General features: G+C 41.2%; 2 protein-coding genes across 18 annotated transcripts in view; one reads left to right on the forward strand and one right to left on the reverse strand.

The window, feature by feature from the left end:
* Positions 1 to 1,056: 1,056 nt before the first annotated feature.
* Positions 1,057 to 7,736, reverse strand: DDX5 (DEAD-box helicase 5). Of its 2 annotated transcripts, none has more exons than XR_010152729.1 (13): positions 7,523 to 7,655; positions 6,123 to 6,288; positions 5,664 to 5,760; positions 5,425 to 5,558; positions 5,245 to 5,310; positions 4,868 to 5,009; positions 4,626 to 4,786; positions 4,364 to 4,536; positions 3,877 to 3,987; positions 3,598 to 3,659; positions 3,446 to 3,505; positions 1,986 to 2,319; positions 1,057 to 1,763 (listed from the first exon to the last, which is right to left on the reverse strand). XR_010152729.1 is itself a non-coding variant. In NM_001144834.1 (13 exon segments), coding segments are annotated over 13 exon segments (1,845 nt in total). In that variant the 5' UTR covers positions 7,567 to 7,736; the 3' UTR covers positions 1,057 to 1,359.
* Positions 7,737 to 8,370: 634 nt separating this feature from the next.
* Positions 8,371 to 24,023, forward strand: part of CEP95 (centrosomal protein 95) — a 31,118-nt gene continuing 15,465 nt past the window's right edge. For 3 of the 16 annotated variants that reach the window (XM_009433059.4, XM_009433058.4, XM_009433060.4), the window contains exons 1-7: positions 8,428 to 8,563; positions 10,043 to 10,171; positions 11,637 to 11,744; positions 15,717 to 15,827; positions 18,191 to 18,296; positions 20,780 to 20,895; positions 22,859 to 22,984. In XM_009433059.4, the coding sequence (XP_009431334.2) occupies positions 8,545 to 8,563; positions 10,043 to 10,171; positions 11,637 to 11,744; positions 15,717 to 15,827; positions 18,191 to 18,296; positions 20,780 to 20,895; positions 22,859 to 22,984 (715 nt within the window). In that variant the 5' untranslated portion in view covers positions 8,428 to 8,544. Of the gene's footprint in view, positions 8,564 to 10,042; positions 10,172 to 11,636; positions 11,745 to 15,716; positions 15,828 to 18,190; positions 18,297 to 20,779; positions 20,896 to 21,943; positions 22,035 to 22,858; positions 22,985 to 24,023 lie in introns of those variants that run through there. The other 13 variants (XM_054671487.2, XM_009433062.4, XM_063799184.1 and 10 more) reach the window with 9 other exon arrangements.

Genomic DNA, 24,023 nt, shown 5'->3' on the forward strand with positions numbered 1-24,023 from the left:
GTCCTAGAAATATCACTCCCTATCCCAGCCCTAGCAAATTCTAACTTTACATTTGACATAAGGCATTAACATCAATTAAAGCCTCAGTTTAATAATCAGAATTTAAATGAAGTCTCCTGAAGACCTCTCTTCTGGCAAAAAAAAAACATGTATCAGACTCTGGGAAAACATTCAGACCCACTTCTAGCTATTACTGAAATAAATGATTAGAAAGTTACGTTGGTGAGCCGAAGTTAAACCTAAAGCTATCCCCTGGATCTTTCTAGCAATAAACCCATGTTGAACCTACCATGAAAACTTTCACTCACTGTGCTTTTGGTTACGTTGCCTCCTGATTAGTCATTAATTTTAATGAGGTTTTTTCCTTGTGTTGAGTATGAATAGACCTTACAGTTTGAGGATCTCTAGAATTCCCTGAATTATTGGAAAGACATTCATGACTCCCAGTGTGACTAGTTAAGAGCCCCAGGGAGCCTGTGAAGACTAGAATCTACAAGTAACCTGCACTAAGAACGAAATTCAGTAAAGGAGACTCAAGCTTAGCTCCTGGCCATCTTAAAGGGCTAACGTATGTCTTTCACAGGTTTGTTCAACATTTCAGTAATTCACAGTATAGCCAAGAGCACGAGTATAAATCTCTTGAAAAAGCCAGTTATTTGGAGCTTTTTAAATTATAAACTTTGAAAAAGTCACCCACGTTCACACTATATAGATGACTTTGTATCTATTTTACTATTTTCTCATTTAACCATACTAGCAAATAAGGAAAAAGGCTATTAAATGACTCCCCTGATGTTGGAAGCTGACAAAGCTTTTATGCAATTTAGCCTGTAACTAAAAATTCACCTGTATCAATTCATTCTGACTCCTGCAATATGAATAGCTCATTATAAAGAAGGGCCTTCTGATTCCCCCTGCCTCCCAAATTATATAAAAAGGAACAGTCATTTGTTTTCATGGAAAAAAAAACCAAACAAAAACAAACAAAAAAAACCCAGACCATCTAAGCAAAGTTTTACATGACATTATATAAAATAAAGTACAATTTCCACTTAATTCAGTCTTCAAATATTTTTTATTGGAAGGCCATGCATTGCCTTCATTTATTGTATTTCAAATCACTGTACATTTACTTTTGTGAAAACACTGCCTGCATTTTCTAGTACAAAAAAAACCTAAAAATTGTTTCAGGAATGTAGAGAAATATCCAACTTAAATAGCGAAAAAGTGCACCATAATTACTGCTGCACTGCAGTCATTTCTGCAATTCCCATGTTTCTTAAATAACTATCTTGTCAGATAACACACAATATAAAGAGCAATTATGAAAAACAGACATTTACATATACTTCTAAAGTCTTATTGGGAATATCCTGTTGGCATTGGATAACCAATCATAGGTGCAGCTGCAGTAGCAGGATATGCATATGCCTGTTGGTTCATACCATTGTGCATATTTGGAACATTACTTCCGTATTGCTGAGTGCTATCATAACCATTCTGGTAAGTCCCTGTTGGATTACCAGTCCTAAAACTGGTCTGTATACCAGCAGACACAAAATTACTTCCAAAGCTCCCATTGGTGTAATTTGCAGCACTGTAAACACCATTCTGAGTTTTTGCCCCAAAATCTCTTTTAAGCAGGCTAGAGTAACCTCTGTCATAATTTTCCCTGTCTCTAAAGGTATTAAATCCACCCCTTTTGCCCGCAGAGTATCTGTCCCGACGGTCATCCTTCATGCCTCCTCTACCCCTGGAACGACCTGTCAAGAAAACAATTGCAAATTGATCAATTATGTCTATGACACAAATCATTGTGGACAGAAAGAAACAGATCTATTCATGGTAGGCGTGAAATGTTTTTACAATTTTTCAGCTTAAGTTTTCACATTCAAGGTTTTACTCACCCTCCAATACCATTTAAATGGATTTGTAGACAACGATGTGACTCGTAACTACCAACATTTCCTATCAGTCATCCTTACCTGAACCTCTGTCTTCGACCAACTGAAGCAACTTGGGATTAATTGCTTGATTAGCTTCACGAAGCACAGAGATAAGGTCGCTCACTTGCTTTATGTTATTAGGTGTAAAGAAAGTGTATGCTGTGCCTGTTTTGGTACTGCGAGCAGTTCTTCCAATTCGATGAATATAATCCTCTGAGGAGTTAGGGTAGTCATAATTGATGACAAATTTCACATCTTCCACATCTGTAAGGTGTTGCAGTGTGGCAAAATAGCAATGTACGGAGTTTTGCACACCACAACAGCCAGACCAAAAATAAAAAGTTAGACAATTGTATTCCCAAGAAGGTACGGGCTGCAAAAAATACAGTTAAAATGGTTATCCATTTCCTGTAGGAATACCATTGAGGTTGAAAAAAGAAAAAAAAGCACATGTCATCTGTATAATTCATCACCCACCCAGTGACAGACCCTGTCAAAAGGAATGTGTATTCCCTAAGCACATTCCCAAATCAGCAAGTTCCCTTACAGATCATCAAGTGACATCTGAATGCTTCTGCGCAGTAGGGCCACTTAAAGTTTCACAGCAACCTCTTCATGTGCTCATTTTGAGGACCTTGAAACAAAAAAATGTACAAGGTCCTTTGCATTACACATTCATCAGAAGTTCAAAATTCTGGCCACACTGCTTGTCTTGCCAAGACCTTACAACCGCAGCTGCAAGAAAACATACCTGTCCCCCAAAAGTTGTTTTTATGCACTGTGTCTCGTCTAGGCAAGCGCTTCCAAGAAGCCAGGATTCACTTGAGAATGTGTCTCTCTCTGGCAGGTCTCGACATGACGACTACTGTGTAGGTGAGGGAGGAACTTTCAAAGCACTTTCTTTTCCCACTTACTATGTGTGAGAAGTTGCTCCTGCTCTAGATCTCATGTGCCAGTACTCACCAATTTGTAAAAGGCTTAGTACCTTTTAAAGCTGCTCTCTCCATTTCAAACTTGAACAAAAATTTCATTGAACATTGAAGTTTGGAACTACTTCTTCGACATTTCAGCAAACTCACTGAAACTCAAAGACCCACAGATCACAGTGAACAGTTTGAAACAAGGCTGTACCATGGCAGTCATGCAAAGCATGGGACAGAAGAAATACCACGGCAGTGAACTGTGAGGATAACTTCCATTTTTTCCCTCGGAGAGAACAGTTTACGGGGCAGAGGTGATATGTTCTGCCTTTTGAAGATTACTGGCACACGTTCAGCTTTTTCACCTCTCTAATCGACTGGAAGCAGCCAGCCGATCACTAGTCCTCCATCCCCCTCGAGTCCTCCGATTGTCATGCCTAGGCCTTGCCACAAAGACAGCACCTTTATGTGAAAAAAACTTAGAAAAAATGCAGGTTAAAGAAAGCAATAAACTTTCTTTAAAAAAGTTAAATGGAGATCTTCTGCGAAACCAAGCCATGAATGCGAGTTTGTACTAACCTAGCCCTCTGGAGGCCACATCTGTAGCAATCAGAATAGGAGCTTTTCCATGTTTGAATTCTACAAAGGAAGGCATATACATGATCAATTATCTGAGCAGAATTCTAGCTAGGTTAAGTAAGGGGGAAAAATACTTCATTTGAAATATTTACCATTTAGAACCCAGTCACGCTCTTGTTGACTCTTGTCACCATGGATACCCATGGCAGGCCACCTAAGTTAAAAGACAAGTTGTGTTATTAAACTCACATTGAAAACCTCAGACTCCAGTGCTTGACTACTTTTGGTCACAGATCTCTTTAATTTCGCCAGAAATGAAAGAGAGTTAAATTCACTATCAGATATGAAAAAAATCCACTGCTCGTGATCCAAGTTTGCCCTTTCCTAAGCTGTTTTAATCAATCTGCTTCAATGGAGGAGCTCACACATACCCATCTCTCCTCATTTTTCTGGTAAGCTCATCACATCTTCTTTTGGTTTCCACAAAAACAATGGTTTTATTCTCCTTCTCACTCATGATCTCTTCCATTAGACGAATAAGTCTAATAATAGGAGAGAGAAAGGAAAAATCCTGAATTTTAAAAGACCATTGCTAGGGCCACACATTTATGGTCAGCAAAACATTAAGTTCGATTTACATGGCTGGAAGTCAAAGAGGAAACGCCTGCTAATCCACTTATCGAGCAGTTCGACCCTTGGTCCTTAAGTCAACCAGGGGACACATGAATTCCTTCTATAGGAAAGCTATAAATGGTGACAGCCATTATTTGAAGGATTCAAGAAATTTTCAGGATTAGTAGGCTAACTAAATGAAATCACACCAACTGAAATAACCTAAAACAACTCACCAAACAATGATCCCTCAATTTTACAGCAAAGTTGTTAGGAAGCAAATATAACAGAGTTAATAAAACTTACTTTTCATCCTTTTCTACGTCATGACACACATCCACAATCTGAAGAATGTTGTGGTTTGCACTCAGTTCAAGTGCACCAATGTTTATATGAATATAGTCTTTCAGGAAATCTTCAGCAAGCTGTCTTACTTCTTTTGGCCAAGTCGCACTCCACATTAGAGTTTGCCTATCAGGCTAATGGATTTTGGGGGGAAAAATTAGTATCAGACTCTTAAGAGTGAAAACAGAATTCAGTTTGATCACATATTTCAAAGGACACTTACTCTTATTTGATCCACAATCTTCCTTATTTGGGGTTCAAAGCCCATATCAAGCATTCTATCTGCTTCATCAAGGACAAGGTAGGTTGTTCTTCTCAGATTGGTTTTTCCACACTCTAAAAAGTCAATCAGTCTTCCAGGTGTTGCAATACAGATTTCCACACCTTTAATTAAATACGTAAGTGTAACTACAATACCTAGGATATTTAGCACCAATGACAAATAAAACACTTTTCATTACATACCTCTCTCCAAATCACGTATTTGTGGTCCCTTAGGAGCACCACCGTAGATACAAGTAGACTTCAAGCGACATGCTCTACAATATTCAGCAGCTACTTGCTGCACCTGTTGGGCCAGTTCCCGAGTTGGTGCCAGCACCAAACACTAAGGAAAGAGAAACAGCTTTCAGCACAAACCTGGATACTAGTTTTAAACTGCTAACTTATTAGTTATACTAGCAGATCCTTTCTTCATGTGTTGTCCAATACCCAAAACAGCTCCAGCTGAATAGGGTGAGCTAACCTCTATATAAAACCACCACAAATGATTACATCTTTAGCTATGTAGTCTAAAATCTATACATTATGCTTCTAATAAAAAGTTAAAAATATATACTTACAATAGGCCCATCACCTCTCTCTAGGAATGGCTGATGGTTGATATGGACAATGGCAGGAAGCAAATACTATTTAGGGTGAAGGTGGGGACAAACAGAAATCACATTAAAATACTCGTTTTTAAATTACTATTACATTTTCTTGCATATATCAGATCAACTCAAGAGTTCTCCCAAACTTACAGACAATGTTTTCCCAGATCCAGTCTGTGCCACTCCAACCATATCCAATCCACTTAGAGCAACTGGCCATCCCTGAGCTTGAATAGCAGTGGGTTCAGTGAAATTCTGTCTTGCAATAACATCCATGACATTTGCTATAATTAGTGACAGATATTTAGTAAAAATTAGTGATGCCAAGAAAAAGGGGGTAGGTGGAAACAAAAACACAGGAGTAGGTAGAACTGAAAAGTAGCACTTACCAGGGAAATTGGCTTCATAAAAATTAAGAACTGGCTTCGGGCAGTTGTGACCTCTAACTGTAATTTCCTTGCTTCTTCTATATGTTTCCACCTCTTGCTGCAAAACAAATTATAACAGTCTTAAAATTCATGACAACCACCCCTAGCTAAATACGTAATTGATAAGCCCCTAACTTCATAATTTAGTAACTAGTTTAAAGCAGCCTTCATTTTAATCTGGACCCACCTATGAACACCCTATTATGAAAAAAAAAATTTATTGTTATACTCAACCTAATTTAAGTAAAACAAAATCCCAAAGCCACCTGTATCCAAAAGTGAGTCACACCTTTCCCAATTATGAAGTCAGAACATGTAACTCTACCAAAATTGAGTTATTTGCAAAACACCTGTCAGAATTTCATTTACTAGAATCCATGATCGAGTTACAGCCTGATGAAGCCACATGAATTTACTCACTGCTGTGCGCCTAGCCAAATCAGGGTGCTCTTGATAAAAATTCTTCTCAAATTTAGGCAGCTCATCAAGATTCCACTTCTTTTTAACTAATTTCTCCCCAGGGTTTCCAAACTTCTTTCCAGATAAGGGCCCTGCCCTACTTCCTCCAAATCGAGGTGCACCAAACCTGGAATGAAAAAAAAAACGTTATTCACATTTTCAAATGGCTATACCTAGGTTTCTGTATAGATTTGTCATCCATTGGCACAAGCTAAAGACCACTGAAAACAGACTTCGAGAGGTAAACCTAGCACTGTCCTTCGTGAAAATCTGTCTCTCTCTCAACAGCCACAGTTAACATTTCCCGTAGTCCCAAGTACACATTACTTAGGTCATGTAAACAGCCTCGGATTTATCATGTCGGAAGCCGGGGATTTATCATGTCGGAAACTTGTCACCCACATGCCAGAATTTGGGATTCTGGCACACACCACTTCTTGTGGTTACTGTAATCTTCCCCACCAGTCTAGCAATTCACTATCAGGAATAACAAGGCTACATGAACCGAAGAGCATCACGACGATGTTACTCATATCGCCGTTTTGGAGCCAAACAGCTTTAGTGGTAAGAACCTAAACAGTACAGTCAGCGATAACAGAACAAGGGTTTTCTCAGAAACACTTCTGCTAGCAAACCGAGCTGGGGGGACGCCGCGATAGAGCTCCGGATCAACGAATCAAAATTATATAACGCAGGAAAAAAGAAAAGGAGGAGCCGGCGACTACCGGGGGAGGAGTCCCGGCCCGGGCGGAGCCGGCCGGGCGGCGTTCCCGCTGGGGCGGCGCTTCCCCCTTTGTCTCGCATTTCTCTCTGCGCCACATTTTCTCGACGCTGCCATTTTGAGCTCCTCCGCCGGGCGGGGTAACAAAGGCGCCGCCGCCATGTCCGAGGCCGGCATTTTGTACTCGCGACTCAGCCACATGGCTGATGCCGGCCGCCCTCCTACCCCAACAGCACCAGGGCTTTGGAAGTGGTCCCCTCGCTCCCACAGAATGCCCGGCCACCCCAAAAACACCTCCCGAAAGGCCGCACCTAACAGATGTTCCTTCGTCTGCCTCGAAGCGTCCCGCTTTCATCCGCACAATACGCTTCCTCTGAATTCCCTCAACAGCTACCAAATGGCAGCCGCCCCGACGGCTCCCCGATCCCCACACAAAAAGCAAGCTTGAAGACACTACACCGTCAAATCTCTTCCAATCACTGTTACGTGAATATCAAAATGGCGCAAGCCTTCGGAAAGGAGGTCCCAAGATAGCCCGGAAAGGCCGAGTCCAAGCCGCAAAGCCCCCGCCGGCCGCCACCCTGACCCGCCCTCCCATCCCCCCACCCGCCAGGCCTGACAGCTCGGCTCCCAAACTCACCCTCGGTCCCGGCCGCGGTCTCGGTCACTCGAATAACCCGACATGGCGTCAATGGTTGCGGTTGGCGGGGAACGAAGTATATAGAAAAGCGTGCGACGAGTCGCTGGAAATGGCCTCGATGACGGCGAAGCCTTGCGGGGGCGGCAGCGGAGGAAGGACAGCGATGACACCAGCCGAAGCTGCACTACTAGAGACCGGTAGAAATGAATGAGGTGCCGGCCGCTTTCCGGCAGCCGCTTTTATAGTCTGGACCGCCTCCTACGCCGCAGGGAACGCTGGGAGCCGCTCTATGACCTAATCGCCCCGCCCCTCGCGCATAGGCCGCAACGCCCGCCGGCGTTCCAGGATCGCCGCGCTTTCACCCCTCCCCGCGCCACTCTCTCAGGTCAGGGCCCACCCACCATTGGAATGCCTCATTCTGCACTCTCTTGACCTCACCTTCTTCTGGTTTTTCCACACCTCAAAAAAGCCACCCCGCCCTTTCCCAAGCCCAGCCCCGCCCACCCTCGCCACTCGGAGATGTTTACGTCTCCAAAGAGCCCTCACGCCTGTAACCAAAAGAGGGGGAAGGCGGGGCCTGGCGTTGTCACGTGGCTGTACCACCCCGGACCACCGAGAGAGCGGGCCGCACTACTTCCCCGTTGACGTCGGCGGAGGGATACAAAACGAAATAGCCCACCGGCAGTGCGCTGCTCGCACTCCGGGACCCGCCCGGGCTGCCGGCTGATGTGGACCGTCCGACCCGCGTGTCTGATAATCCTCTGACGGGTTTTGGTCGGCGGAGAATGGTCTCTAAACTTCCCAAACCGCCCCCGTTTCACGTGCCGTGAAAGGAAGTGCTCCTCTGATGACCAATCAGCGGCGAGAAGCTCTTTTAACGTCCGTCCCTCTTTCACGCCTCTTTCCCCGCGCTTTGGTTCGTGCGCCCGCGCCCCAGCGTCGGGTCTGCGTGGATCGGCCCTTCCAGGACACCGTCGCCTTCCCGGCCGCGTCGGAGTCCGGCGGCGACCTGCCTCTGAAACATGGCCGGCTCGGATGCTGGTGAGTGTCTCCCTGGGGTCCCAGTATGTGTGGACTGAAACCGTCCACCTCCAGGGAGGCCTCGGGCTAGCCCGGACTGGGTCTGGGCTGTCGGCGGGGCTCGTGACCTTCAGACGCCGCGTCGCGCTGGCGGGTTCCCTGGATAGGGTCTCTCAGCTTCACCACCTCTTCGCTTCGAGGCCGTGGAACAGCAGTATGCTGTGGGAGAGAGAGGGGCACTGGGGCGAGGCCGGTAGGACACTTGGGTCCTGGCTGTAAAAAGAGCGGTCAGAAGGGTCGTCCCCGGATTTGTCTTTCTGTGGGGCGTCTAGCCGCTGTCCGTGTGCCCTCCGCCCTTGCACTATGGGCCCTGAGGTCGTACCTGCTTTTGTATTGGTCTTTAAAGGAACAGCATTCTTAAGATTTATTATGCCCCTGCAGAATAGTAGAATATGCCCCTGTAGAATAGTTGTGCTTTTTTCTCTTCAGTGCCCTCTAGAGTCATGGGCTTTGTCTAGCACCGCTTTTGAAGAGCGAATTAATTTGGTTGTCTAGGACGCTTTCATCCTTTTCACAAGGACTGCGTACAAACCAGTTGTCATGGTTTGGCCAGCTGTGAGAAGTGGGCGTGGGGAGGGGGATTATGTGCATGGAAAATACACTCTCATTCGTTTCCAGAACGTTACGTGTCCAGAACATAGTGGAGATGTTTGTTTCTAATGCCGATTGAAAGTGCTTTCCTACCAATCCCCAGGCATTTCAAGGAACAAGTATTTTAAGCTTTCTAAGTTACTTTTGATACAGAAACCGTTAAACTTTGCAAATCCCAGCAATATCTAGGGGAGAGGAGAATGTGGTACGCAGGAAACGTCAACAGTATTGATAATTCTGAGCTTCATGTACTTCCCATATTTTCTTTCATATAGATCGATATAATAAAAAAGAAAAACTAACAAATGCATTACCGTTGATGTTGTCATTATACCAGTTCTTAACAGCCTAAGTTTAATCACCACTTTTTCCGGCACCAGAGAAATCCTGACTTGCACAAGATAATTGGGTAAACACAAGACCAATACTATTGCGAGTGCGAAGCAACCTCCATTAATGAGTTTCTGGTAACCTCGGATTATCATTAAACTGTTGTTTATGACATAATATTCCTGTTTACTTGTAAATATGTTTTAACTAAAAACACCCATGTAAGGCTTATATAAGTAACTTAAGATTTTAGGCTGCAACGGTAACAATTGAATTTGCAGTATAGTTTTGACTATATAGAAATTACAGCACTCTGGAAATCATCCCAAGAAATTAAATACATCTTTTTAAAAACCATGCCTAAAGGGTCTTTGAAATTCTCTAACAATCAAATTCCTTATCTTCTGCAAAGTTCAGTGTCTGTTTTTGTTGGGGGGGAGGTTGTTGGATTTTTTAAATGTGTGTGTGATTTTTTTCTGGTGATTTTTAAGACTGATCTTTCCCCCTTTTTCCCAACAGAGTGGGTAACCATTGCCAATAACCTTCTTTTTAAGTGTCATATACATCTGAGAATACATGAACTTCAAGACTGTGATGCTAATGTTTTTATTGCTCTTTATCAGTCTATTTTGGGAGAAAAGGTACCAGGTAAGAATACTAAAAGCAGGAGTAATTTTGCCTATATCTTAGGCCAAAAGTTTTTAGTCCTTTAGTTAGATTCTTTGATATTTATAAAATTTCATTTTCTCTTTGCTTGTATCTTTTTTAATATTGCATATTAAATTCTATATTAATATACAATATTAAAATAAATATTGTATATTAAATTGTATTTAATATCACATATTGTATAATTATCATATTGTATTCCTTAAGGAATACCCTGTGGAACCCACTCATAATAATGGCCTTGAGCAGATCAGTTTGAGGGCTCCTGGTAATCACGGCTTAACCTAATCATGGCTAATGCCTTGTGAAAGTTGCATCTTTTCTGTAAATGTACCTTCAAAAGTTGTAAAATTGAGTGGAGCTTGGGAATTTATTGGATCCTGTTACTTAACCAGTGCTAGGGATAAGAATTGATGTTTGTAGATGATGAACCTCATTTACCAAGACAGTTAATAAGCGCATATGTCCTTTCATCTTGCTCACCATCTCACTATGTTCAAGACCAGGGTGGTACCAACTCGGCTTAAGTGATCCTCCCGTCTACCTCCCAAAGTGATAGGATTACAGGCATGAGCCACCACGTCCAGCCTGTGCTGACCTTTTAAATCTTTATACCAATAATTCTAGTTGGCTATTCAAAAGGACATATAAGGGCCAGGCACGGTGGCTCACACCTGTAATCCCATTACCTTGGGAGGCTCATCACTTGAGGCAGGTGGATCACCTGAGGCCAGGAGTTCAATACCAGCCTGGCCAATACGGCAAAATGCCATCTCTGCTAAAAATACAAAAATTAGCCAGGCATAGTGGTGCATGCCTATAAACCCAGCTACTTGGGAGGCTGAGGCAAGAGAATTGCTTGAGCCGGGGAAGTGGAGGTTGTAGTGAGCCAAGATCACGCCACTGCATTCCAGCCTGGGCGATAGAGCGAGACCCTGTCTCAATAAATAATAAATAAACATACATATGTGTATATATAAGAACGCTCCTTGAATGCCTGCTGTGTTTTTTTTTTTCTTCGTAGAAAGTAGCCCATAGTTATGGGTTAAAGTATCATGTCTTGGCTCCCTTATTAGACTATTAGCTGTCTTTGAATTTAGGGACCACTTTATCTTCCTTAACATGGTGCTTCTTGTAAAGCATGTTCATGTTTATCTATCTATCTATCTATCTATCTATCTATCTATCTATGTGGTGTAATAAATATTCAACCGTATTCAACCAGTCCAATATTGATAAATTGGTTCAATCAATAAATACTCAACCAGTAAAGATTCTGCTGTGTAGAGTTCAGGGTTTATTAACTTTATCTGTACTTTACAGCATGTTCTGTTTGGGCAGAGCCTTTATAGCAGTTGAGCATATTCAGTAGCCTAGTCAGAGACAATGAGATGAAAACTTGGCCTCTCATGGATACAAAATTATGTGATTTTTTCCCCCCCAGACCTCATAGTTATTCCTAGGAGTCAAGAAGATGATGCACACAATGTACAAGCAGTAATTGATTCACTGGCCTTGGACTACTTGCAGGTCAGCTTGTCTCACATAACAGGTTGGTATATGTATAACTATCACATAATTATGCATTTTAGTAAAAATAATTGTTAGAACTGTAGACATTGTTTACTTAACCAAATGAGTGAGCTTATGGAGTAGACCAAATTGTAAGACTGAGCTAAGACAATCAACTGATAGAGGTCAGGTCCATACAGGAGAACCTTTCCAGGAGAGCTGAACATTGATTTTGCAATTGATCTGGATCTGAAACGTAAATATCCTAGCTGGTAATTTGAGGTGTGTTTTTTGTTTTTATGTTATGCTGTTTTATTTATTTTTATTTTTTGATTCAGAGTCTCACTCTGTTGCCCAGGCTGGAGTGCAGTGGCGCAATCACAGCTCGCTGCAGCCTCAACCTCCCAAGCTCAGGTGATCCTCTCACCTCAGCCTCCCGGGTAGCTGGGGCTACAGGTGTGCACCACCATGCCTGGCTAATTTTTTCTATTTTTTGTAAAGACAAGAGTTTCGCCATTTGCCCAGGCTGGTCTGGAACTCCTGGGCTCAGCTGATCCACCTGGCTCCACTCGTGAAATTGCTGGGATTACAGGCCTGGACCACTGTGCCTGGCCTTCGGGGAACCTGCCCCGATAGTCACGTAGGTTCTTTTCTATTTTATCTAAGCATCGGCAGGTTTGAGAAATAAAGGGACAGAGTACAAAAGAGAGAAATTTTAAAGCTGGGCATCTGGGGGAGACATCACATGTCTGTAGGTTCCGTGATGCCCCACAAGCTGCAAAAACCAGCAAGTTTTTATTAGGGATTTTCAAAAGGGGAGGGAGTATACGAATAGGTTGTGGGTCACAGACATCAAGTACTTCACAAGGTAATAGAATATCGCAAGGCAAATGGAGGCAGGGCGAGATCACAGGACCACCTGACCGGGGTGAAATTAAAATTGCTAATGAAGTTTTGGGCACCATTGTCATTGATAACATCTTATCAGGAGACAGGGTTTTGAGAGCAACCGGTCTGACCAAAATTTATTAGGCGGGAATTTCTTCTTCCTAATAAGCCTGGGAGCGATATGGGAGACTGAGGTCTATTTCAGCCCTACAGTCTACAGACCATAAAAGATGGCCACGCCCGGGGGACCGTCTATAGACCTACCCCCAGGCGCGTATTCTCTTTCCCAGGGATGTTCCTTGCTGAGAAAAAGAATTCAGCGATATTTCTCCCATTTGCTTTTGAAAGAAAAGAAATATGGCTCTGTTCCGCCTGGCTCACCGACGGACAGAGTTTAAGGTTATCTGTCTTATTCCCTGAACAATTGCTGTTATCCTGTTCTTTTTTTCAAGGTGCCCAGATTTCATATTGTTCAAACACACATGCTCTACAATTTTGTGCAGTTAACGCAATTATCACGTGGTCCTGAGGCTACATACATCCTCCTCGGTTTACGAGATGACAGGATTAAGAGATTAAAGTGAAGACAGGCCTAGGAAATCACAAGGGTATTGATTGGGGAAGTGATAAGTGTCCATGAAATCTTTACAATTCATGTTCAGATATTGCAGTAAAGACAGGCATAGGAAGTTATAAAAGTATTAATTTGGGGAACTAATAAATGTCCATGAAATCTTCACAATTCACGTTCTTCTGCCATGGCTTCAGCCGGTCCCTCCATTTGGGGTCCCTGACTTCTCGCAACACCTGGCCGTATTGTTTTATTTTAAAGCATACTAATGCTACTTGTTTGTGATAGCTAAAAATTAGAAACACCTAAATGTCCATTAGTAGGGATTGGTTAGATAAATCATGATAGCTGCATACAGTGGACTGCTCTGTGGCTGTAAAAGATGACTGAATATGCTCTTTGTGCACAATGTTCCATGTTAGGGGAACAATCTCTAGCATATGTGATGTGAGAAAAATGTAGTACAATTATAATGGTAATGTGCAGAGTAGTATGCTAGTGTTTGTAAAAACAAAGGTGTGCAGAAGTATTTGCAGTTGTTTGCAATCGGAAGAACTCTCTAGAAGCATATACAAGAAACTCGTAATACTGATTGCCTCCAACAAAGGGAACCTCAGGGTTGCAGGACAAAGGGACAAGAACTTTCAGTGTATACTTTTTGCACTTGCTGAATTTTGAACCATGTTATCTATTCAGAAGTTTTTTTCTGTAATTAAATCTCCAAAATAAAGTATACTATACTGTATTCTAAAACTAAGCATACCAAATATATTTATAAATCACTGTATTATGTGTATTTCATTTATGTTTAGAAATGAATGATTATTCCAGTAAGTTATTTCAAGCTTATGAATAGAGGGAATATTGACAATGTGAAACTATAATCACAAAAAGAGGATTTATACTGTTGATTTATTCTTTGATAGTTGTAAAAGGAGATAAATGTTAATCAGGATAAGTCCTGATTTACATCTCTTAATTTGATACTGACAAGAACAAATTTTTGCGAAGAGAATAAAATACTCTTCTGTCTTAAGTTTTTTAATGCAGTTCTAGGTGAGTCAATGGGTAAATCAGTTTGGAGATAATTTGAGGGCTACTCCCATAGTTTCCCTCTTTTTTTTGCAATTTGTAATTGCTTTATCACCCAAGTAGGACAAGTTCTGGTATTTGTGCTTGTTAAACATACTATAGCAGGGTTATAAACATACATGTTTGTAAAACTCTTTAATGCAGAGCTGTCTTTGACAGATTACACCCACCCTATGAAAAATTGTAAAACAGTTTCTCCTGCAGCATGAAGCACTGCATTCTGGCTGGCAGTCTTAGTTGCTAGGTTGTCAGTATACTCCCCATCCTAGAAACTGAAAAGTTTTGAGGATGCTCTTGGGATATACTCAGGTATTTTTAAGGCAGAAAAACACGTCCAAAACCAAGATTTCTGGTTCATTGTTTTAAACGAAAAAACTCAAACGTTGTCGTTACTAGTAGTAGTATAAAACGTCAAATTTCTGGTTTAGGTTTGTTTTGCATCATGGCTGAGGTTACGAATGGCTAGATTCTCCCAAATGTCAAATTTCTACACTGCTTTTCCCATATTGGTGTGAACTCATGAGAATGCCAGGCATGATCTCCCAAAGGACAATCAGAGTGTCACAAGAGTTAAGTACTATCTATACCTGAGGTTGATTTGGAGTCCATTTCAGGTGACATTAAATATGTCAAGTTTCCATGCTTTTTGCCAACCCATTTCTATTCAACATTTCAACCTAATCATTTATATTAAAAATCTGTTACGGAGTAGGTACTGTGCTAGGGACTATGCTATGATCTATGAGTGTAAGTTATGAGTATGAAGTGGATATGGTAAGAGATGTGGCTGGAGACGCTGAAGATGGAGTGAGATTTAAAAAGGTTTTATATGCAGGGCTTATATTTCAGAAAGGGAGCCAGGGAAAGGATTTTAATCAGAAAAATGGTATGATCTATACAAAATGAGGAGTTAACAAATATGGGGGGTTATGGTGGAGAACTCAGGAATTTCTGATGAAAGTATCCCAACAAGTTTATTGGTTTTTTTGTTGTTTTGATGTTACTCTGCTGCTATAATCTTCTGAACAAACCACCATTTAGAATAGGATACCACAATCTGAAAGTGTTCTCTCCTGCCACTTTTTCCCACCAATCTGGTAAAGTTCTGTTTAGCTGCAATATATTTTGGTATAAATCTTACTAGAGATGTTTTCTTAAGTCCAATTATTTTGCTTCTCCAAAAAAGGAAGGAATATGCCAGTGAATTATTAGACACCATATTTAAAGCTTCCCCCTTTTTTTCTTCAAATATAATCAGGCAGCAGGAAATTGTTGTTTTTAATATTTATAATTGTTTCACCTGTATTCTTTTTTTATTTAATCTCCAAGGAGCTGTAAGTTGGTATGTATCGCCTGTATTCTTAAATAGCATTTTCACAATGTTATATCCAAGTTTCAAGATTATGAAGCTTTCGGATTTCATGGTTAAATTTTTTAATAGCTCTATATTTCTGTCTCCAGGAGAAAATATAGTGAAAGGAGATAAAGAATCTATTAAGAATCTCCTGGAAATATTTGATGGTTTGTTGGAGTATCTTACAGAACGCATCAGTGAAACATCTCATGAGAAAAGTAAGTTTAAGAATGGAAATTTGGTTTGGTTTACCTTTTATGATGTGTCCCTTTTGCCTTTTATCTTTTTGTGTATTTTTCTTCATAGGAAGCAGATTCACTAATACAGTATACCTGATAACCGTAGTTGTAAATTTCAAATTCTTATTGTTCCAGCTGGTTGGAAACTGTCTTAGACTGTCATCATGTTCTTTATCAACTTGGATGTTGCTTATAAATTACTTCAAAACTAATTTATACTAGAAAGATAAATTTCTGGCTAAATTATTTATTGTCCTATGATTGCATAAAATTTCTTTCTCCAAAATTTCGTGTGTCAGAACTGCTATTTATGGTAAATATTTGGATGTTACTGAGGCATCAACAGGAAGAATTGGTGCATTTGTGTCTTTAGCCTGCACTTACATTTGTGACAGCCTAAATATTTCAGATATTTGTCATTGCAAAAAGTGAAAGAACTTAACTGTCTTAATAATTTGAGATTAAGTAAATAATGCTGTTGGTCATGAATGGAATAATATATTACCTGTTCTTATGTTGAAAAGTTATCAAAAATAAACTTTCAGCAGCAACCACAATTTACATAAATTCGAATACAAATTAAGACAAAAAATTGGGGTAGGCTCATCCTCCTTCATTCTCACTTTGTTTATAGTGAGACCTGTGATAGTCACATTTGAAATTAATCTTAAAGTCTTTAGTTAGAGTTTCCTACCTTTAATCATTGTTACTAAACTGTTTAAAAGCTGGGAGGGAAAATTGAAAAGTCTGCCACCCTGGACATTTCTTTGTTTCAAAAATTGAGTGTTTTATAGGCGTCTGGGTACTCTGGGAGGATTCCAAGCTGCTTGTCATGTTGATACTCTCAAACCTGTACTTGAGTCAGGGAGACAGCCATAAATAGATACAATAAAAGCATAAAGGGGGAATTAGAACTAGGGGAGAGTATTGACAGGTGGAACTCACCTAATTCAAGGCTACCAGTAGGTATTTGTATGCTGTGTACCTTTCTAGTCTTTTTAGTAACAGGGTTAAGAGGTAGAAAACAACCTCTAAGTAAAGAGATTGAGATTAATTTGAAATGTAAAGAGAGCAGCAGTTTTTTACAGTTTAGTGCTTGCTCGCAGGAAGGGGAGGGATGGTAGTGCCTGGCTAATGATATGGCAGTGGGGATGAAGAGAGGAGGGGGCAACTGAGAGATACTTTTATGTGAGTCTGGTGGTGGTGAAAGACTGAAGGATATTCCCAGGGGAGATCGGCAGTATGTGGTGAGCTACTGGGGAAGTTGCTCAGATAGGCTTCCCTATATGACAGTACCTTAGCTGGACAGCATTTTCTTACAGTCTGCTTCTCATCTTTGCAGGTCTAATATATACTTACCTGGCAGTATTGCCTAGAGCTGATCAGGTTCTTCAAAATGCCAGTTAACAGTAATGGGAAACAAATCTTTATTATCACTAATCATATCAGCTGTGCAGGGCAGCTTCAACCTGGGACCTGAGCTAGCATTATCATTTACCACTGAAGAAGGAGGGGTTCGAAGGAAGACCATGGGTTCAGTGCTGGGTTCTGCCTCTCACTATATGACGGCAGCTCTCTAAGCCTGTTTTCTCATCTGAAATTCTTTCATGGTTGTTGTGAAAGTTAAGTAAGTAGATGTGTGTAAACAGTTGAGCACACAGCCTAGCTCAGAGTAAATGCATAATAAATGTTAATTGATGTTGTTGAAATGTTGCTTGGTGAATATGGAAATAGAAAAAAATGAAGGTGGGTGTTTGAATGGTGAATCTCTAGACATGGGCATGAGAATATCCAAAGGGGTAAATCTGAATCATGGGAGGTTTCACCTACATGTATTTTGAAATTATTTCCCTAGTGAGTTATAGCTACTGGTGAAAGTATGTATTCTTCAAGTATGGTGGGGTGGAAAAAGACTGATGGTCTTAAGAAAAATTTCATCCAAGCCCTGATACAGCCTGACTCAGCCTAAGGCATGATTATCTTGGAGCTTGCATTATGTTGACACAATCATGTTTTCTGTCACCTTGATATACCTCAGACATCCTTTACAGATGGAGAGGTATAAAAATATTGAATGGACCTGCCACTGACTTAAAAAATAAAACATTGCTCATAGAACTGTAGACCCTGTTTTTAAAGCAATATTCTTGTTTCTTTGTTACTCGAATAATACATGCTCATTACAGGTGATTTGATTCTTTCTGATTGCATTTTCACTAGAACCCTGTTTACCATGGCAAGTTAGGGGTGCCTCACTGTCCTTACCTTTCCCTGCCTCTTACATAGAAAAAGTAGTATTCACTTAGGGGTTTTTTGGTATTGTTTTTATCTGTTCTGAACAGGTGAAACTGAACAGTATTTTAAAGAATCTGATCGAGGAGAACGTTTGGAAGAGCCAGAAAGTACTAAAGAATCTAAATCATCATGGAAAACAGTTTCTTTTGGGAGGTAGCACTTAGTGTCTCTGAATTTAATGAAAACAAGTTACGCTTTTTGGACTAAGAATTAAAATCACACATAATATACCAAGATGGCACCAAAAAAAGCTAATGTGAAACTTCTACTAACTTCTCATATTTTAAACTTTCCTGAGGGAGTTTTAAGAACCTTGAGTTACATATAATACCTAAATCTCAGTATCAACTATCTACTCATTTTTATATTTTTCTTTTTTTTTCTTTTTTGAGACGGAGTCTCATTCTGTTGCCCAGGCTGGAGTGTGGTGGCATGATCTCGACTCACTGCAAACTCTGCTTCCCAGGTTCAAGGGATTCTCCTGCCTCAGCCTCCTGAGTAGCTGGGATTACAGGCACGTGCCACCATGCCCGGCTAATTTTTATATTTTTAGTAGAGATGGGGTTTCACCATGTTGGTCAGGCTGGCCTCGAACTCCTGATCTCAGGTGACCCACCTGCCTTGGCCTCCCAAAGTGCTGGGATTACAGGCATGAGCCACCGCGCCTGGTCCCTGTTTTTCTCTTAATCATCAAAGTACGTCATCATCTTTGCAAAAAACTTGCAAAATAGAAAAAGCAGGAAAAAACTATTCCGAACTAAATAACTGCTGTTAACATTTTGTTAAATTTTTTAGTCCTTTTTACTTTTTTTTTTCTTTTTTGGATTTAGTTATATGTCTATATAATTTCGTTGCCTGCCCCTCACCCCTGCTTTTTTAATAAAGAGACAGGGTCTTGCTCTGACACCCATGGTGGAGTACAGTGGCTTGATCAGAGTTCACTGTAGCCTTGAACTCCTGAGCTTAAGCCCAAGTAGCTGGGACCACAGGTGTGCGCCACCACACCTGGCTAATTTTTTTTTTTTTTAACAGAGATGGCATCTTGCTATATTGTCCAGGCTGGTCTTGAATTCCTGGCCTCAAGCGATCCTCCTGCTGCAGCCTCCCAGAGTGCTGGGATTATAGGCATGACCCACCTCACCAGGCTCGTTTCCTGCATTTTTAAACTTAACATTAAGTGTTCTCAAGTTGTTTAATTTTTTTTTTGAGACAGAGTCTTGCTGTGTCACACAGGCTGGAGTGTGCAGTGGCACAATCTCAGCTTACTGCAACCTCTGCCTCCCGGTTTCGAGTGATTCTTGTGCCTCAGCCTCCTGAGTAGCTGGGACTACAGGTGCACGCCGCCACGGCTGGCTAATTTTTGTATCTTTAGTAAAGACGAGTTTTCACCGTGTTGGCAAGGCTGGTCTTGAACTCCTGACCTCAAGTGATCCGCCTGCCTCAGCCTCCCAAAGTGGTGGGATTACAGGCGTGAGCCCCTGCGCCCAGCCTCAAGTTGTTAAATTCTTTATAATAATTTGTAATCACTGTATAACATCATTCATGTGGATGCTTCATAAATTACTAAGCCATTCCTCTAAAGTAGAGAGTTTTTTATATATTATCAAAAACGTGATACTTAATGTTTATTCTTTTTTTCCTCATATCTTGAGGCTAGATTCAGAGTAAGACAGTGTAAATGTTTTAAGGCTAATAATAAAAGTTGCCAGACTGTTTTCCAAAAAGGCCATGACTGTACATTTACCAACAGTATAGAAATGCTGGGTTTACAGGACCTTCATGAGCCAATATCATTGATCATTTTCACAGTTTTTAAACTTATGCTTCTTTCATAGACAAAAATGTATTGTCATGACAGGTTTGATTGCACTTCTTGCTAACTAGAAGTTGAACATAATGCTATGTCTTCATGGTTCGAAGAGCACAGGCAATGCCTTCTTTTTTAGGTATAGTACATTGTAAAAAATCTGTCTCAGAGGAGACCATCAGAAGATGAAATTTTTTTTTTTTTTGAGACAGAGTTTTGCTCTTGTTGCCCAGGCTGGAGTGCAGTGGTGCAGTCTCGGCTCACTGCAACCTCTGCCTCCCAGGTTCAAGCAGTTCTCCCGCCTCAGCCTCCAAAGTAGCTGGGATTACAGGCGCCTGCCACCACGTCCAGCTAATTTTTTGTATTTTTAGTAGAGATGGGATTTCACTATGTTGGCCAGGCTGGTCGCAAACTCCTGACCTCAGGCAATCCACCTATGTCTGCCTCCCAAAGTGCTAGGATTACAGGTGTGAGCTACCATGCCCGGCCTGATGAACTTCTTTCCATAAGAATTTTAAAGTAACAAAATAAGCGCAAAAGTGAAACAATTGAAGGATATTTAATGCAAAGTTAGCATCCCACCCCCTTCACTCCCACACCCTAGAGTCACCAGTATTTGCTGTTCTTCTATACATTTAATCGTTGACACTTTATATACAGCTATTTCTACCATTCATATATCAGTGAAAACAAAACATAAGCAGCAAGACATGCTAAGCAGCAAAAGGGAGAGTCTTTTCCTTTTTCTGCACCCAGCAGCTCTCCAGGTCCTCAGGGGAAGGGCCCTCTGGTCAGGCTGGACCCTGAGTGAAGGAGGGAACTTTTCCAGGTGCTCCTTGTCTTCTGAGATGTTGGGCCCCTCTTGGGATGGAGATGAAGCAGAATCCACTGGTGAAATCATTAGACTTGGAGACACAGCACACACCTTTTCTCTAAGAAGTAATGGTGAGTAGTTAAACCTGAAGTATCAGTTATTATTCAACATATAACTATAAAAATGTAAATGGTATGTAGGAGTGTTTAAAATTGAGAAGAATAGAGCGCTAACTGGACATGGGATTTGAAATTCCAGAATATCCCACTACCCATTAAATATGAACACTTATCTGAAGTCACAGGCATATGGGCAGATAAGTCCAAGGCAAATAAGTGTATGCAAGGTTATTAGGTAATTTGTGGTTCCTGATACCCTGGGAAGAGAATTATGGATGCAGCTTATAGTCTGGTCACTCTTTCAGGGTATTCCTTAATTGTAGTTTCCTGAACTGGTAGTTGACTCACTTTTTTCATTGTTTCAACCAATAAGTTCGTATATGCAGTAGGAATTTTTCTTCTAGGCTTCAGGCCAGATTTCCAACAGCCTATTGCTTGCACCTAGTAGACCCGGATATCTTTCAAGCCCCAGTTTTGAGCCTCCAACCTTGCCCTCCTCCAATCATCCTACTCCATCCTGCCCACCGTGGCTTCATAAATTACTAAACCAGTATATGGACCACAAGTCTTGGAATGTTCTCCCTTACTTTTGGTTCCTGGCAAACTCACCCTCCAGTAGACCAAAAAGCTATGCTTGCCGTTGGGATAGGCACAGAAACGGAAGGACCAGAGTCAAGTGTGGATACTACAAGAATGTTTCTTGAAGTAGGAGAATCAGATGGATTGATTGGGAATGGAAGGGATGGTGATTGCAGAAACGGGTTCTGTGATGTCAAGTGCTATGTAAAAAAGATGTTACTGTAAAATGAATTACTTATTTTAACATTATAAGTAGAGAGGGGAATTGTGTTTAAGAGTAATGCAATTAAGGCAAAGGAAAAAAGATTCAGAGAGATGCCTGGCCAAGGTGTTTGGGTTTGATGTGATAAAAGGGCTTATGGCAGCTTCCTTTCATATTGAGATTTAAAGTGTCAGATAACTGTCATATACATTCACAGGCATCTAATTTAAGCTTCAATATATGGACCATAGTCTTTTTTTTTTTTTTTTTTGACACTAGGTCTTGCTCTGTCACCCAGGGTGGAGTGCGGTGGCGCAATCTCGGCTCACTGCAACCTCTGCCTCAGCCTCTCAAGCGGCTGGGATTACAAGTATGTGCCACATGCCCGGCTGATTTTTGTATTTTTAGTAGAGATGGGGTTTCGCCATATTGGCTAAGCTGGTCTTGAACTTCTAACCTCAAGTGATCTGCCTGCCTTGGCCTCCCAAAGTACTGAGATTACAGGTATGAGCCACTGCGCTTGGCCTGGACCATGAGTCCATGTTTCTGGTACTAGCTAAGACCCTAACTCTGGTGTCTATTCATACCAAGACATGTCCATAACACAGCCAGCATTTCCGTAACCCTGGCATCTATTTTTCTAAAGCAAAATAATGAAACATTGTATGAAACTTTGCTTTTAAATTGTATAAATGATTCTGGATTACAAAATGGCATCTTACTTTCTGATAGCAATTAAAAATAATTGATATTATGGCCCGTCACAGTGGCTCACGCCTGTAATCCCAGTACTTTGGGAGGCTGAGGTGGGCGGATCACCTGAGGTAGGAGTTCGAGACCAGCCTGGCCAACATAGTGAAACCCTGTCACAATACAAAAAATTAGCCAGGCATGGTGGCGGGTGCCTGTAGTCCCAGCTACTCCGGAGGCTGAGGCAGGAGAATTGCTTGAACCTGGAAGGTGGAGGTTGCAGTGCAGCGAGATCACGCCATTGCACTGCAGCCTGGCGACAAGAGGGAAACGCTGTCTGAAAAAAAAAATAATAATTGGTATTTTGAGCAGTTGGACCAACATTATTTCGTTCAACATTATTTAATATTTGTTTCCTGAGTACAAAACTCTTGGCTTTTAGTATAATGTTGAGCAAACTATTTTGATAGTTAAAAATTTTACCTTTAATATTTTCTTTCCTAGGTGCTGAATGTCCTAATGAAATGCTGTCTAAAAAAGCCTTAGCCTCACCAAGTTCTAAGTCACATGAAGATGCGTTGTACCCTCCTAGTGTTTTGTCCAAGAGTAGGGCATCCTTTGTTGAAGACAGTGAGTTGTAATGGATGTTAGTTCTTTACTGCTGATGATCATTCTTGGGGCAATTGTTGTTGCCATTAGCCTTTTTACTTTCATTGCTGTATATGAGATCCTTTTTGGTCTTACATGATCTTACTTGTAAATGTTTGCTATTAATTATGGTATCTGAATTCTGCTTAACATGGTCTTTGGTTGCATATTTTTGCATCCACTATTTTATTATCTAAATTCTCACCACTTACCTTTTTTTTTTTAATGGGACAGAGTCTCTGACACATTAGTACATCTATTGGTGGTCTTCATGTTATTGGTAAATAACAAAGTATAGTAACTGGAAAAACATTCTTTTTTTATTGTTTCGAGACAGAGTCTAGCTCTGTTGCCCAGGCTGGAGTGCAGTGGCATGATCTCGGCTCACTGCAACCTCCGCCTCCTGGGTTCAAGCGATTCTCCTGCCTCAGCCTCCCAAGTAGCTGGGATTATAGGCGCTTGCTACCACGCCCAGCTAATTTTTTTATTTTTAGTAGAGATGGGGTTTCACCATGTTGGCCAGGCTGGTCTCGAACTCATGACCTCGTGATCCGCCTGCCTCAGCCTCCCAAATTGCTGAGATTACAAGCGTGAGCTACCACACCCGGCCTGGAAAAATCATTCTTGTTTCTTATTATCATCTCTGGAATTTTCATATGGTAGTAATACATAAAAATATTACTGCCTAACTGGTTTTGTAACATGTGGACGAACCATAATTCACATAACATAACATTCTTCAAGCCATTTAAGTTGCTTCCAGTTTTTTATTTTAAAGTAACTTTCAGGGAACAGTTTTATGATAATAACATTAAAATTACATCCGGGGCCAGTCATGGTAGCTCACACTTGTAATCCCAGCACTTTGGGAGGCCGAGGCAGGAGGATCACTTGAGCCCAGGAGTTCGAGACCAGCCTGGGCAACATAGCGAGACCTCATCTCTACTTTTTTTAAAAATTAAAAAAAAAAAAATTACATCCTAATTTAATTAGATCCCTGTGTGCTGAGGCTATATCCCTG

Source organism: Pan troglodytes, chromosome 19, assembly GCF_028858775.2.
Source record: "Pan troglodytes isolate AG18354 chromosome 19, NHGRI_mPanTro3-v2.0_pri, whole genome shotgun sequence".
Classification (NCBI taxonomy): Eukaryota; Metazoa; Chordata; class Mammalia; order Primates; family Hominidae; genus Pan; species Pan troglodytes.